Raw genomic sequence first — 17,494 nt, 5'->3', positions numbered from 1 at the left:
TGCTTGCTGTACCTTTATGCTCACTCCGTTTTCCTTGTATGAGTGCGATCGTGTCTCTGTGAACATCAATATTAAGAAACTACATGCCTTTAAACAAATTCTACTTTTCTCTTTCTAGCAAATTGAATGCTGCCTGCTCCACTTAGCTTTATCTATATCTCTTTGCAGCCTCTTTGTCCTTCTCACAGCTTATGCCTAGTTTTGTGTCATAAACTAACTTAGGTATATTAATCTTAGTCTATTCAACTAAGTATAAATTGTTACTAGCTGAGATCTGATTTGGCTATTTATTTAATGACCTTCTGAGATGCTGGGAAAACAGTGACTCCTACAACAGATCCTGCTGGTCAAGTACATTGTGCTGCTCACCTTCCTACTTCTCCCACTCACCTGCTGGGGAGGTTGGCTTCTAAGCTGATTTTATTCCATTAAGTTTGAACTGTTTGACCATCTTGTAGACTGTAGAGTGGATAGAACTTTAGCTTTTAGGAATTTGTGTTCATTTTCATAGCAGCTCCTGTGTGTGCAGTGAGATAGCGTCAAGTTGGTGAAACAAGTTCAAGTATTTCCTGATGGAGCATGAGAAGTCCAGATTTACAGTGCTTCTGACTCTATCATTGAAGGCTGTTTTGCCTTTATGGAGTCATACAGCAGAGAAACATGCCCTTTGGCCCAACTCGTCCAGGCCAACCAGGTTTCCTAATCTCAGCTAGTCCGATTTATCTGCATTTGGCCCACGCCCTCTAGACCTTTCCTATCCATGTCTCTGTCCAAATGTCTTGTAAACATTGTCATTGTACCCAGTTCTACCACTTCCTCAGGCAGCTTGTTCCATATGCACACCACCCTCTGTGTGAAAATGTCGCCCCCTCAGGTCCCTTTTGAATCTTGCCTGTCTCTGGGGAACATAGAACAAAGAACATTACAGCGCAGTACAGGCCCTTCGGCCCTCGATGTTGCACCGACCTGTGAAACCAATCTGAAGCCTATCTAACCTACACTATTCCATTATCATCCATATGTTTATCCAATGACCATTTAAATGCCCTTTAAAGTCGGCGAGTCTACTACTTTTGCACGCAGGGCATTCCACGCCCTTACTACTCTCTGAGTAAAGAACCTACCTCTAACATCTGTCCTATATCTATCACCCTTCAATTTAAAGCTATGTCCCCTCGTGCTAGCCGTCACCATCTGAGGAAAAAGGCTCCCACTGTCCACCTTATCTAATCCTCTGATCATCTTGTATGTCTCTATTAAGTCACCTCTTAACCTTCTTCTCTCTAACGAAAACAGCCTCAAAACCCTCAGCCTTTCCTCATAAGACCTTCCCTCCATACCAGGCAACATTCTGGTAAATCTCCTCTGCACCCTTTCCAATGCTTCCACATCCTTCCTATAATGCGGCGACCAGAACTGTACGCCATACACCAAGTGCGGCCGCACCAGAGTTTTGTACAGCTGCAACATGACCTCATGGCTCCGAAACTCAATCCCTCTACCAATAAAACCTAACACACTGTACGCCTTCTTAACAACGCTATCAACCTGGGTGGCAACTTTCAGTGATCTATGCACATGGACACCGAGATCTGTCTGCTCATCCACACTACCAAGAATCTTACCATTAGCCCAGTACTCTGTATTCCTGTTACTCCTTCCAAAGTGAATCACCTCACACTCTTCCGCATTAAACTCCATTTGCCACCTCTCAGCCCAGCTCTGCAGCTTATCTATGTCCCTCTGTAACCTGCAACATCCTTCCCCACTATCCACAACTCCACTGACTTTGGTGTCATCCGCAAATTTACTAACCCATCCTTCTACGCCCTCATCCAGGTCATTTATAAAAATGACAAACAGCAGTGGCCCCAAAACAGATCCTTGAGGTACACCTAGTGGGTTGCTCCTATGTCTGGGTCTAGAGTGCCAAACCCTTCCACATGCTTTCTTCACTCCTGGGATTGAGATGCCACTTAGTCTTTCCTGTAGCAACGCAGAACGCTTCTGGTGGCTCTTGCATTTGAGCAAACTATCTTTCAGGGTAGTGGTATTCTTTCTCAACAGTTCTTGGAAGGTGGGCCACAAAGCCTTACAACTAAAATTTTTATAGTGTCCTTAAGATAATAGAATGTCCTAACATACTTAACAGGACCATTATAAAGCAAATTATTGCACTGAGTCATATTAGATATTAAGTTCACCAATCAAAAACTTGGTCAAAGTGATAGGATTTAAAGAGTGTCTTGAAGGAAGGAAGTGAGGTAGAGAGGTTGTGAGGGTTGGAGAGGAAGTTCCAGAGCCTAAGACCTGGGCAATTGACAGTATGGCCACCAAATGGTCGAGAGACTAAGATCACTCGAGTATTCCATCACACTCCTGACCTGTGCCCTGGAGATGGTGGACAGGTTTTGGGGGATCGGGAGGTGAGTTACTCAATGCTGGGTTTCTAGCCTCTAACCTGCTGTTGATTCCTACATGTACGTGTGGGTTGTGTTGTGAGTCAGGAAAAATTCTTGAGTGTCTTCTGGGAGCAGCCCTTTTTCTATTATTGGTCACACGACAAAGATCCAGTAGAAAGAAAAAAAGGTTCCCGGCTGTTTGACATTATGGAAGAACTGTGTATGTGGAAGAGGGTGCTGTCTCATCGCTCGTTTGCATTCTTGGAGTGGACTTTGCAGTCAGCGTGGGCATGAAGGCTATTGGGGAAGAACCTGCTGTTAAGGAGCGGTTAGCCCCAAACTTTACATTACTGTAGTGTTTCCAGCCCCCTTTCCTCCTCTAACCCCAAAAAAAGGGAGAGGCAAGGTTCAGAGGAGACAGAACATTGTGAGAGGAAGATCAGCAGCGAGACTTCCAGCAGGTAAAGGAGCACAAGTTTAAACTATTTCTGGGAACTGTTGTTGGTGAGTAACAGATAAGTTTTGCGAAATTGTTATCGGAGCAGAGAGCATCAGAAACTTCAACATAGTATTAAAATTATTTAACATCGTAGGGATTAATTAACTTAAAGGGTTAAGACATGGCAGGAGTGCTACAAATTGGAGTCTGCTGTTCTTGCTCGATGTGGGAAGCCGGGCACATTTCCAGTGTCCAGGACCTAAACATGCGCAAAATGTGTCTCCAGCTGCAGTTCCTGGAAGCCCGGCTTTCGGAGTTGGAGCAGCGGCTAGGGACATTCCGGAGCATTCAATAGGCGGAGAGTGTCGTGGATAGCACGTTTGGAGAGGTGGTCACACCTCAGATTCAGACTCCACAGGCAGGAAGGGAATGGGTGACCACCAGGCAGAGCAGGAGGGGCTAAGCAGGCAGTACAGGAATCTCCTGTGGCTATTCCACTGCAAAACAGATACACTGTTTTGGACACAATTGAGGGGAATGGCCTCTCAGGAGATAACAGCAGCAGCCAAATTCATGGCATCATGGTTGGCTCTGCTGCAGAGGGAGGGAGAGATGGGTATAGAAATGCTATAGTTATAGGGGAATAGTAGGGGCAATAGATAGGCGTTTCTGTGGCCGCAAACGAGAGTCCAGGATGGCATGTTGCCTCCTGGTGCTAGGGTTCTGGATGTCTCAGAAAGGCTGCAGGACATTCTGGAGGGGGAGGGTGAAAGCCAATGGTACTAATGACATAGATTAAAAAAGGGGATGAGGTCCTAAAAGCACAACATAGAGAACTAGGAAGAAAGTTGAAATGTAGGACCTCAAAGATAATTATCTCAGGATTGCTACCAGTGCCACCAGCTACTCAGAGTAGTAACAGCAAGATATGCAAGATGAACACGTGGCTGAAAAGATGGTCTGAAGGGGAGGGTTTTAGATTTGTGGGGCATTGGGACCAGCTCTGGGGAGGTGGGACTTGTACAAACCGGACAGGTTACACCTGAGCAGGACTGGGACTGATGTCTTTGGGGGCACACTTGGTAGAGTGGTTGGGGAGGGTTTAGCATAGTGTGGCAGGGGGATGGGAACCAGAGGAGTAGGGTAGTAGATGCAGAAGTTAGGGGAGAGGTAGAAACCAAGGCAGACATTACTAAGAACAAGAACAGGCAGGGAAATGCTGCTGAAATGCATGTGTCTCAATGCGAGAAGTATAATAGGCATAGTAGATGAACTTAGAGCATTGGTTAGTACTTGGAACAATGACATTATTGTGATTACAGAGACTTGGTTGAAAGAGGGACAGGACTGGCAGCTGAATATCCCAGGTTTTAGATGTTTCAGGTATGATAGAAAGGGAGGTAAAAGGGACGAGTGAGTTGCGTTACTGGTAAAGGAGTATCTCACAGTTTTGCTGAGGGAGGGTACATCAGAGGACTCGTGCATCAAGGCAGTATGGGTAGAACTCGTAGCAGGAAAGGTGAAATCACAATGCTGGGGGTATACTACAGGCCTACCAACAGCCAGCGGGAGATAGGAGAGACAATGCAGACAGGTTTTGGAAAAATGTAAAAACAGCAGCATTGTTGTGGTGGGTGATTTTAACTTCACCTATATGGACTGGGACTCACTTTGTGCTAGGGGCTTGGATGGGGCAGAATTTGTAAGGACCATTCAGGAGGGTTTCTTGAAACAATATGTAAACAGCCCAACCAGGGTAGGGGTTATGCATTTCTGAAGAAGGGTCTAGGCCTGAAACATCAGCCTTCCTGCTCCTCTGATGCTGCTTGGCCTGCTGTGTTCATCCAGTTCTACACCTTGTTATCTCAAGGGGTTATGCTGGACCTGGTTGTGGGAAGTGAGCCCAGCCAGATGAGTGAAGTTTCAGTGGGGGAGCATTTCGGGAGTCGTGACCATAAAACTGTGAGTTTTAAGATACTGACGGATTGGGATAATAGCAGTCTTCAGGTGAAGGCGTTAAATTGAGGGAAGGTGAATTGCAACAATATTAGGCAGGAACAGGAGAATTTCAATTGGAGGTGGCTGTTTGAGAGTAAATCTACATTGGACACGTGGGAGTATTTCAAGCGGCAGTTGATAAGAGTTCAGGAGTGGCACTTTCCTGCAACAATGAAGGATAGGTATGGCAAGTTATGTGAACCTTGGATGACCAGGGATGTTATGACCTTGGTCAGAAAGAAAATGGATGCATACGTAAGGTCTAGGAGGATGCAAATTGAAGAAGCCCTTGAAGTATGTAAGGAAAGTAAGGAAGAACTTAAACAAGGAATTAGTAGGGCGAAAAGGGGTCATGAAAAGTCGTTAGCAAATAGGATTAAGGAGAATCCTAAGGCTTTTATATATGTTATAATATAAAGCAAGAGGTTAGCCAGGGAGAGGGTTGGCCCACTCAAACACAAAGAAGGGAATCTGTGTGTGGAGCCAGCAGAGGTAGATGAGGTCCTAAATGAATACTTTGTGTCGGTATTCACCAAAGAGAAGGAATTGGTGGAGGATGATCTCAGGAAAGGGAGTGTTGAGTTTCTAAACCAAGTTGCTATTAAAAAGGAAGAAGTGTCCGTCTTAAAAAGTATTATGATAGACAAGTCCCCGGGTCCTGATGGGATCCATTCCAGAATATTGAGGGAGGCAAGAGAACAAATTGCTGGAACATTGACAGGCATCGTTGTATTCTCTTTGGCCACAGATGAGGTCCCGGAGGACTGGAGAACAGCCAATGTTGTCCCATTGTTTAAGAAGAGTAGCAGGGTTAATCTTGAAAATTACAGACCTGGGAGTCTCGTGTCGGTGGTAGGGAAATCATTGGAAAAGGTTATCAGCAACAAGATCTGTACTCATTTAGAAGCAAATGGAGTTATTAGCGATAGACAGCGTGGTTTTGTGAGGGGGAGGTGACTTGATTGAGTTTTTGAGGAGGTGACAAAGATGATTGATGAGGGAAAAGCAGTTGATGTTGTCTACATCAACTTCAGTAAAGCCTTTGACAAAAGGTGAAGTCACATGGTATCGGGGTGAACTGGCAAGATGGATACTGAACTGGCTTAATCATAGGAAACAGAGGGTAGTGGTGGAAGGATGCTTTTTGGAATGAAGGGTTGTGACTAGTGGTATTCCACAGGGATTGGATGCTTTTTGGAATGAAGGGTTGTGACTAGTGGTATTCCACAGGGATTGGATGCTTTTTGGAATGAAGGGTTGTGACTAGTGGTATTCCACAGGGATCGGTGCTGGGACCTCTGTGTTTGTGGTCTACATAAATGATTTGGAGAAAAACATAGCTAGTCTAATTAGTAAGTTTTCAGATGAAACAAAGATTGGTGGAGTTGCGGATAGTGAGGAGGACTGTCAGAGGATACAGTAGGATATCAATCAGTTGGAGGCATGGGGAGAAAAATGGCAGATGGAGTTTAATCCAGACAAATGTGAGATGATATGTTTTGGAAGGTTAAGTACAGGTGGAAATTAGTCAGTGAATGGCAGAACCCTTGATATGCAGAAGGATCTGGGTGGGCAGGCGCACAGATCACTGAAGGTGACAGTGCAGGTAGATAAGGTGGTAAAAAAGGCTTATGGCATGCTTGCCTTCATTGAAAGGGACATTGAGTGTAAGGGTAGACAAGTTATGCTGCAGCTTTATAGAACTTCAGTTGGGCCACCGTTGTAATATTGTGTACAGTTCTGATCACCACACTGCCAGAAAGATGTGGATGTTTTGGAGAGGGTACAGAAAAGATTTACCAGGATGTTGCCTAGTATGGAGGATTTTAGCTATGAAGAAAGGTTGGACAGACTGGGTTTGTTTTCACTGGAATGCAGGAGGTTGAGGGGTGACCTGATAGAAGTTTATAAAATTGTGAACGGCATGGATGGAGAAGAAAGTGAGACTTTTCTCCTCGGGGTGGAGGGATGAATTACTAGGGACACAGGTTCGATGTGCGAGGCATGTTTTTGACACTAAGGATGGCGAGTGCCTGGAATGCGTTGCCAGAGGAGGTGGTGGAAGCAGACACAGTAGCAGCATTCAAGAAGCACCTGGACGAATACATGAATAGGAAGGGGATAGAGGGATACAAATCCTGTAATTGAAGACAGTTTTAGTATGGAAGGGCAAAATGTGTCGGTGCAGGCTTGGAGGGCTGAAGGGCCTGTTCCTGTGCTGTGTATTGTTCTTTGTTCTTGTTTTTTGTTCTTTATATCTGACTTCTACTTATTCATTTTGGAAAGCTCCACATGATGAACTCACTGATGTAGAGCATTGAATGGTTAATGTTTGCTGGGTCAATGGTTGGCAATATTGTTAGTGTGTGGTAAACATGCGCAGCCTTCGGTTTGATCACTCTGATTCCCATGGAGAATGGTGAACTGTCTGTTGATGTGATTTCCATGGATATAATTACACAATAACTTGTATGATGTTGGCATGTTACCATGTAGAATCCATGTGTCTGCATTAGGAATAGATTGGGTTCAGGTCATTTATTTTGAGGGCAAGAACATCAATCGTTTGTGTTCTAAAATCTCACACTTTGCTCTAGATAGACCTATAATGTTGAGTAGGTAAGTGTGGAGTGCTGGACTGATGATCTTGGTCATTTGGTTCTGAAAGGAACCTTTCATTGATAAATTCAGTCCTTTTCAAGCTGAGACCCTCCATTTAAGCATTAGTCAGCTTCTTGATGATATTCTTTGGCAAATTCTTGAATTAGTACATATATGTTCACTATGTGTAGATTGTCATCAACCCAAAGTTGTTTTACAATATGGCTGGAAGGTTGAATACTCTGCTGTCATGTTAGTGAAGTTGTCTTATGCACTCACCCTAAAATATCGCCTTGTAGTTAGATACATACTGTTTTCTATTTTATCAAGTTAACAGTGCTAACCTGACACTGAGAGTACCATTCAACTGATATCAGGTTCTGAGCGATCATTGTTAGAATACAGTTACTGAGTACAGGAAACCCTTTGGCCCTGAGTAGCCGTACTGGCTTTTTGAACAAACTATTCAATTAGTCTCATTGCTTCTTCCCTGTTTTGCTGAAGACAATCCCTTTTCAGGTGCCTAGTCTGCTGTTTGCAGTCTCCCCACAATGCGAAAAGGAATAATGTGGTTAAGGAAATTGACTGGGTTTGTTTGCATGCAGGATACATGCCCTTCAATTGGCACCCACTGTAAGGGCTCTTGTGCAGGCAATGACCACTTAAGTGAGACACTACAGGGCCACTGAAACTGAGGGAATAGGGTCTTGAAGAAAGACATTCTAAAGGATCTGCAGGAGGCAGAGACTGCAAGTTTGTTTTGTTTTAGGAATGTAAAGTGGTGAGGAGAATCTGGAAGGCAGTGTATGTGTTTTTTACTATGTGTGATTGACTTTATGAAAAGTGAGTAAAATGCCCTTGTGTATAGAAAAATGTAATAGTAAACACACTGGATGATCAGATGATGGCCTCCAAGTTGAAATGAATCAGTCTGTTGGAAAATAACTGGAATATGTACAGTGCATTATGTATGCATTGAAAATACTGCTTCATGAATGAATTCTTCTGTCTTGTAAGTTATGATTGGTGAGGATTGTATGACTCTGCAGTTTGGAAATTGTTGCTCCAAAACATGATTCAAGCACTTGACGTCAGGTGTTTAAGCTGATGTAGTGCCATGAACAGGCCAAAAGTATGATATTAACCCAGGCCAGATCTGCCAGTTTCACGTGATCCAGTGGCATTATTTGAAAAGGCTAGGAAGTTCTCTCAGCATTCTTCCATTTTGCCCATTCTCCACTTGTATTTTTTAGGAGGTTGAGCAACCATTGATCTCATTGCTGTTTGTTGGTTGTTGTAGAATGCTTGTGTCCAATAGTAACTGCATTACAAAATAAACAGCCAAAATGTTTTGCCTTGATTAGATGCTATTGGTGGAAATACTACAGAATACGTTATTGCTGTGTTGAGTGGGTTTTATTCATTAAACTGGAGTCAGTAATATGCTGATCCTGATTCTGTGGAATTAACTCTCTTAACCATGAGGAGAGGATCAAATGCATTTTACTGGTGAATGACTGGGTGCGTGAAGATCCTACATTAATCCATTTGAGTGTAACATCTGTGTCAATGGCATTTAAATTATCATGTGAACTCAGGCTGATGGAGAACGGTCCTCATTCCCTCTCAGTTATGTTTAGAAGCTTTACCTGAAATTGGAAGATAATGCATAATTAATTACAGAACTGGAGACAGTGAATTCTGCATTTCCAAAAAAAACAGGTAACATATCTTCACCAAGCAAAGTTGTGTATCAAGCTCCAATTTACTATGCACTCAGTGAAGTCATGCTGTGTGGCTCAGAAAACATTTTCTTCTGTGAGCTTATTCCTTATTTTTAGATCTAGAATCCCCACACCAACAGTATTCTGGTAAAGAGATGGTTGATTATTTGACTGTAATTCTTGATGGATAACACAGTCACTGACAAAGCTGGAAATGTGAATGAAGCTAGTTGCTTACCTAATCTGGGAGTTCTATAATCCAGCGCATGGGAATTGCATGATGGTCTCTTGGCTGCACTGCACAACTTCTACTAATACTTCTTCCTTTCAGATTATGGCGCTGCTGTTTACTGAGTTATTGGCATAATTTAATTTATTCACTTCTTTTGCAGCTACCCACATGCTCTGAGCTTTCTGACAACTACGGTACCATGTAGGGCTTGTTATGGTACCAGTAGGGCTTTCATCTGTTGTATACCTGTGCCTAATTTCTTGCAGTGCAGAAACAGCTTCAGCAAAATTCCCCTGTGGTCTGAGTTCAGACAGTTGGACTGACTTGTGCATTATTTATTCTTTCAGCTTTGGGGATATGCTGTCATTCACGTTGACTGCGTTTGTTGAGCTCATGGACCATGGAATTGTTTCCTGGGATACATTCTCTGTGACTTTCATCAAAAAGGTACTGTAATGGCTGTTATGATTTGTAATAATGATGGGAGAGCAGAATGATGGAGAGACAGGACAGGTCAAGTAAGGAATGGCACAGCTATACAGTACTTAGGAATAAAGGAGCAGGAGTAGGTCATCCAGCCATTAAAGCCTATTCTAACGTTCAATTAGATCATGTCTGATCGGTGTCTTAACTCCCTCATCTGCTTTTATTCTGTAAAGTTACTAAAAGCTAGTGATCAGGCATAAAAAATAAAGGCTATTGAAGTGGTGGTGTTTTGTGAAGATGCATGGACCACATAGAAGTGCATCTGTCCATTTTACTTACTGTAATAATTTACAGACAGCAAGCTGTTATGCTTAGCAATTTGATAATGTACAGATAATCTGTTTCTTGCAGTGTCAATTGAGGGATAAATAATAGCCAGGATACCAGGAATAACATTGAAGTAGTGCCATGGGATCTTTTATGCCCATTTGAGAGGGCAGACAGGGGCTCAGTTTAATGCCCCATCTGAAAAATGGCACCCTGACAGTGCAGCACTTCCTCAGTACTGCACCAGATTGTCAGGCTTGATTTTTATGCTGAAGTCCTGGAATAGGACTTCAAAACGGGACCTTGTGGTGCAGATGTCAGCATGCTCCCAACTGAGATACCACCATCAAAGTTCAGGGCTGAGAGGGATTTAGCTTTTTGGATACGCTGTGAACGAGGGCTGTAAAGATGGCATGATGAGGTGGAGTTGTTCTGAGGAAACCTAGTAGTTGGCTTATAGGAGTTGCTGTTCAATGATGACATTTCTCCAAATGTAACCCAGTGCGTTACATTTCACATTTACTGACTTGTTTCTGAATGTCCATTATGAACAACCAATTTCCAGCTTTTCACCTGCCCCCACCAAAGAAAACAAAATGAAGAAAAACAAAAGCAGGTTCAAGTAGCAGTTGAAAACCTCTATCGTGCTTTTTTTTCTGTTGTTGCCTGTACATTTTTCATAATCTTCGGAATTGCAAATCACAAATTTTTGAATAACCTGAATGTTTTTTTAAATTTGCCAAATCTGTTAAACCATAAAATAGATACTATCTCAAGTGTAAAAGCGTCTTCCTTGCAGTTTCCCCCTGCCTCCCACTTCCAACTAAACAGACGAAAATTGTTGCATTATCTGTATATACGTGGCTCAGATGGTACCAGCTTCATAGAGGCTGTATGTTCAGTATGACCGGTTTGAGAAAGGTTGGGGATATAAATTTGTATCCATGTGTGGGGCTGCAATGTCTTTGCAGAAACTTTAAGGCCAGAATTTAAAACTTTTTTTTAAACATACAGATAGCGAGTTACGTGAACAAATCTGCAACAGACGTATCTATGTTACAACGGTCGCTAGCAATCTTGGAGTCAATGGTATTGAACAGTTATGATCTCTACCAGAAGGTGGCACAAGAAATCACTATTGGCCAGCTAATGCCACATCTACAAGGGTAAGCCCTCAGAATGTAAATAAGATGTTGTGCCAGATTGGTATGGTATGCTTTGACTACACATTATAGAAAAAATGAAGAGAAACTCGAGAAAATACAAAAATGATTTATATTACGATCATAAGTATCAAGGCAGATGGAATAGGTTAGATTCTTTCCTTTAGAAAAAAATGTGCTAAGGGGAGGTTTTTAAAATTATGAATATGTTTGATAGGTCTGACATAGAAATGTTTGCACCCGTGGGGAGGTTCTAAACTTAATGATTATAAATATAAGATTGCTACAAAAAATCCAATAAAGATCTTGAAATATGTAACTCATTCCCACTGGAAGAAGTTGAAGTGGGTAGCAAAGATGCATTTAAGGTTAGGCTCGGATTAAAAAAAAAATGCTGATATCATTGAGATGAGCGTAAATGCTGGTAAATCCAGATGGTCACATTCTGAAATAAAGTCAGAATACTGTGGATGCTGGAGATCTCAAATAAAATCAAAACAGGAAGTGCTGGAGAAACTGGGGTCTGACAGCATCTGTGGAGAGAAAAACACTGTTGATGTTTTGAGCCCAGTAGATGAAATTTTCCCAGTCTTTGAATGACGTGAGCAATTGTGAGAATATTGGGAGAATAAGATGAGATCAGCAGTAAGGATATTCGTGATGTCAAGAGCAAAAAGTCCCATTTTCCACCCGAGTATTGAACTGCAGGTCAAGTTGCCTGTTTGCATGAATTAGCACATAATAATTTCCAGGTTATTACATCACCTCACCTCATTGATATGCAGTTTTCCAATCCCCCAGCTGCCAGATAGAAACTAGGTGGCAACCTTTTTCTGACACGAAATTCAGAGCAGCAATCTGATCATTCAGCTATAGAGATAACGAGGTGTAGAGCTGGATGAACACAGCAGGCCAAGCAGCACCAGAGGAGCAGGAAGGCTGACGTTTCGGGCCTAGACCCTTCTTCAGAACCATTCAGCTTGCTGCTTCTTCCTTCAGTCCTCCATCTTGAACAACAGTCACTTACATTTCAGGGTACACTCAATGGGTAGTGACTGCCTGCCCCTCTGGGTTCCTGTTGGCATCATTGCATGTTTCACTTGCATTTAACCAGCTGCTGATGAGTCCAGATGAGTGGATGAGTCTTTTAGGTTATCATTTTCCTCACTAACTCCATTCTTGACTGATACAGTCGTGAAATAGCCTAGCAAACCATTCAAGTTCAAGGGCAATTAAGGATGGGGAACAAATGCCCACCTTGCCTTCAATGCCCAGGTTCAGTGAAAGACTGAAAGTAGCTGCATGATGTGTCGGGGCGGCGGGGGGGGGAATCATTCGGAAAAGCAATAGTGATAGAGATTCAATATGTGGGCGAAATGAACAGGCGTTTCTCCTGTTTCAGATGTAAGTTTACGGTGTTTCTACTTGATGTATTTCCTGATTTCTCACTTGAAAGGTTCTCAATTTTAGACCTCCATTCTTAAGTGTTCCAAACAAGAGGATAGTAGCTTTTTATCTCCCCTATCTGTTTCCCTTACAACCTCAAACTTAAAACAAATTGCTTCTTAAGAATCTGAATTCCAGAGAATTCAGTCCTAATTTCTCCTTGTAATTTAACTGTTGGAGACCAGATAATCATTCTGGTAAATATACATAACCTTTCAACGAAGGCTTATTAATCATTTGTAAGGTATGCTGCCCATAACTGCACAGAACACTTCAGGTGTGGTCTTAGAAGGTTTGTTAATCTGAAGCACAGTGTCCATTCCATTATTTTCCAGTTAAAAAGATGAAGTCACTATAGTCTTACAGTCCTCTCTCATTAGAGATGACTGGTGTTGGTTTAACCTGAGGGTCACCACAACTTGGGCAAGAAGAGAGGTTTAGAAGGAGAGTCATTTGTGGTGACCTCAGCTTGTGCGAGAATTGAGCCAGCACTGTTGGCATCACTCTGCATCACAAACCATCTAGCTAACTGAACTCTTAATCCATCACTAACTATTATAGTGAACAGTTGTGTCTTGAGTAGTTGGAGCAGAAATATTGCAGATTCCTAATCTCTGACCTGCTTTTGAGGCTCTTGTATTTTTTTTGGCTGGTCCAGTTCAGTTTCTGGTCAATGGTGATCCCCAGGATGCTTTATCTGGAAGACTTGGGAATGGTAATACTGTTGAATCACAATTGGTTAGTTAAATTCTCCGTAGCTGGAGATGATCATTGCCTGGCACTTGTTTAGCTAGAATATCACTTGAGGCTTGAGCCAAGAAGTGATAATATTATCCAGGTCTTGCCGCATTTGGAAATGGTCTGTTCCAGTGTCTGAGGAATTGCGGATAGTGCTGAACATTGTATAGTCATTACTGAACATCCCCACTTCTGACATTGCGATGGATGGTAGGTCATTGATGAAGCATCTGAAGATGGTTGGGTCTTGGACATGATTCTGAGGAAATCCTATAGAGCTTGGAGCTGAAATGGTTGATCTTCAACAACCACAAACATCTTCCTTTCCATTAGGTATATTCCAGTCAGCAGCATTTTCCCCAGTTCCCATTGTTTCTAGCGTTGCTCCTTGATACCACACCTTCTCAGATGGGACCTTGATGTCAAAGGCAGTCGCTGACCTTAACAGTTCTTTTGTCCATGTTGGAACCAAGGTTGCAATGAGGTCAGTAGTTGAGTGGTTCTGATGGAATGCAAACAGTGTGTCAGTGAGCAGACGCTGCTTGATAAATAGGAAAGGTTTAAGAGTGATATGGGCCAAATGCTGGCAAATGGGACTAGATTAATTTAGGATATCTGGTTGACATGGATGAATTGGACCGAAGGATCTGTTTCCATGGTGTACAGCTCTATGACTCTATGTCTTGGGTGATTGACAGGAGCTGTGCAGGGCAGCAGTGGGCGGCCAGCACTCGACTGGGTGCACAGCTTGGTTTTAAAGATGGCATCGGTGTCAGGAATCCTGGGAGGATCCAGCGGTGGTCAGTATGTCTGCCTATGACTAGGGAAGACAATGAGTGGGGCACCACAGGGGCATGGCCTAGGTAGTTAGACAAGTTTGGGAAGGTAGTGTGAGAAAACTCGCTAAGGCTCACAGAGAGGAACCCTCCATGACATTTGCCAAAAAATGTGATGCAACTAGAGAACAGAAGGTGAGGAGCTCAACCTCTCAGGCCCAGGACAAACTGTGCTTCAGAAGGTAGGAACAGTCTGGGTTTATAGTTCAAGCTGTTTGGGAGAAAAAGAAAGACACAAAAATTCCCTGGCAACCGGCTGATCTGCAAGGTGTGTGGACGGGCTGAGTAGGATGAAAGTGATGGGATCCACGTAAAGTCCGAGTGCTGGCTGTGTATTGGAACGTAACACAAACACTCCTTATTCAACGGCTCTCAATGGGCCAGGGGTCAACCGAATGGTCCACAATAACTGAAGTTCACAGGCTCAGTGGACACAGCCACTGATGGTGACCAGATAAATACTCTCAGCCTACAGTGAAATTAATCCATAGAAACTGTCTCAATGAGCACCTAACACTTTGTGACGGGCAGGTTTATGATGCACATTTGGTTATTGATCAAATGCATGGGGCTTCAGCAATGACTGGGCAAGACTTGACTCAGTTACACTCACTAACTTGGAATCCAAAGGTTATCTGAAGTTGTCTTCGGTTGATGGATAGTTGACGAGATACCAGATTCTGTGAACTACAGTTCTCATTTTGGCAAGATAAATGGATGTTTAGATATTTTGAACCAACCTATTCAGAGATGTTATGACACACCTCTGGATTAGGTGGGACTTGAATTTGTGGCCTCCTGGATCAAAGATAGGGACAATTACCACTGCAACACAACAGCCTATAGCATGTTTGAAAACAAGGTGAAAGTAAATTCAAATATTGCTGAGTAGCTAAGTATATACTTGAAAAAGGAAAATGTGTAGGGCAGTGGAGCAAGAGAGAGGAACAGGGCAAATCAACTAACTCTTTCAAAGATTTGGTACGGGCATATTGAATTGGCCTCCTCCTAAGTTCTATGGTTCAGACGCCAATTGTGTTTGGCAGGGTGAATGATATATCTACTCCAGCCTTGTGTCAGTGCAACCAACATGTGTTTTCCAAGAACTGTATACTTGACTCTTCAACCATAAATCATTTGCTCCCCATGGGGAAGGTTTCTGGCTTCCTTACAGTTTCTCTTCTCAGTGATGTGTTTTGTCTGTAATGGAGCAAGTGCTGAACAATAACATTTTCAAAAACTTTGTTTGTGTAAACTAGTGGTAGAAATTAATGGAAATCTGAAATTGAAGGGCATTCCTGACACCGTGCAATACAGAACACGACTTTGCTCAAAATAAGATTCCTTCTTTTTAAGTTACATTTCATGGTCTTTCAGTGGCTGAAGGACAGTAATCTTCTTTGGTTGTAACCTCCCTGTAGAAAGGAGGTGAATGAGATTGGAGAGGTTGGGTATCATGGTTAAATATCCTATTTTTCAGTGTCTTAGTGTAGGAAACTGGCATTTTGCAATGTTATCCAGGGCAAAACAGTATAGTAAGCAATACTATTTATAATGGAATTGTTCGTTAAAGGTTCACTAAAATAGTGCCAGTTGTGAAGCTTCCTATTTGAGTGTTGAGCCACAAAATAGCCAGAAAATGTTACAAATTTAAAAAATCCATCCTGTCTGGATGGGAGGCATCCTGGGTTGCTGAGGGAAGTAAGTATGAAAATAGCAGAAGAACTGCCCACAATCTCTCAGTCCTCTTTGTGTGAGTGCTACCAGAGATTGAGTGAGCTTCAAGTGTTCTACATCTGTTCAAAAGATGGAGAGAGGGCAGCTCCCACCTGTTAGACTAATGTTAGTGGTAAGGCAGTCTTTCTCAGAGGTATTAATTTGGTACAAAAATTCACTTAGGCTTCTTAAACAACATCTTCCAAATCCACAACCACTACTAACTAGAAGGCCAAGGGCAGCAAATACTTGGGGACACCACCAACTGCAAGTTCCCCTCCAAGCCACTCACCATCTTGACTCTACAGTTATCCTTTTAATGTTGTTGGGTCAAAATCCTGGAATTCCCTCGCTAATAGTATTATGGGTTTACCTGCAGCAAACGGATTACAGTGGTTCAAGAAGCAGCACACTGCCACCTTCTCAAGAGCATCTAGGGATGGGCAATTAATGCTCGCCTTACCTGTGACTACTGTATCCTGCGGACGTCTTAAAAAATTAATTAGCACTTGTTAAAATGTGGACTAATAATTGGAAGCCAGCATGGATTTGTTAGTGGCAAATTATGCAAAGTGTTGAAGAGAGCTTGTGAGTGTAATGCAATTGATGTTGTGTTTATGGACTGTAAGGAGCCATTTAATAAAGAATCACATGATAAACATGTTAGCAAAATTCCACCTTATGGATTGAAGGGAATGTGGCTGTGTGGAAGCAAACGCAAAAGTTGAATGGTTAACGTCTTTCAGACAGTAGGGCTTATGCTGCTTCTTAGGGTTAATCTTGCAATAACTGCTGTATTTGATAAATATAAACAACCAGATTTATACATTGAATTGTTAGTAGGAGTACATTGCCTGAGAGAGTAATAAGATCAATACACAAAAGGGGAACATTTAGAGTTAAGAGAATCGGAAAGGGGGAAGGGGCTAAGCAGGTGGCTTTGTGAAAGCTGGCATTAACAAAATGGGCTAAATGTGCTCTATGATTCTGTGATCTTTTAAGTAGTAAGGAAACTTAATCGTTTTCCAAAAGTACTTATAATAAGGATGTACTTGTCATTTAAGTGCTTCTTAGTAGATGCACCTTCTTAAAATCATAGAGAGGGTTGAATTAGAGCACTCAGACTAACTACTAATGTGTCACATTTTAGGCTTCATATTATTTTTAAAGAGTTTCTGTTAAATGTTGAATTTTGCATACACATATAGTAAATATATCCATGTATGTTATTTAATACTGCAGTACAGTATCCTGCCATCTGTAATTTATAGGTTATTGCATTGAGAAGCCTATAATAAGCAATATAAAATATAATGGGGACTGAGATGCAAAACCTTCTAAAAGCATTAAATGTTCCATCAAGAAGCACTTTCTGCTTTTGGGTCAAATAGATTGTGTGTTTACTGTGGCCACAGTGGAATGTTGTTAGAAACAATAAGTTTCAAC

At 42.3% G+C, this 17,494-nt stretch overlaps 1 protein-coding gene across 9 annotated transcripts in view; it reads left to right on the top strand.

The window, feature by feature from the left end:
- The window catches only part of elmo1 (engulfment and cell motility 1 (ced-12 homolog, C. elegans)), a 267,831-nt gene that overhangs the window by 90,639 nt on the left and 159,698 nt on the right, over window positions 1–17,494 (top strand). For all 9 annotated transcript variants that reach the window (XM_048613453.1, XM_048613493.1, XM_048613463.1 and 6 more), the window contains 2 exons: window positions 9,744–9,843; window positions 11,164–11,315. In XM_048613453.1, the coding sequence (XP_048469410.1) occupies window positions 9,744–9,843; window positions 11,164–11,315 (252 nt within the window). The remainder of the gene's footprint in view (window positions 1–9,743; window positions 9,844–11,163; window positions 11,316–17,494) is intronic.

The sequence above is a fragment of the Rhincodon typus genome, chromosome 2, assembly GCF_021869965.1.
Source record: "Rhincodon typus isolate 14 chromosome 2, sRhiTyp1.1, whole genome shotgun sequence".
In the NCBI taxonomy this organism is placed as follows: Eukaryota; Metazoa; Chordata; class Chondrichthyes; order Orectolobiformes; family Rhincodontidae; genus Rhincodon; species Rhincodon typus.
Note: the sequence above shows the minus strand (reverse complement) of the source record. Positions and strands in the feature narration are given on the sequence as shown.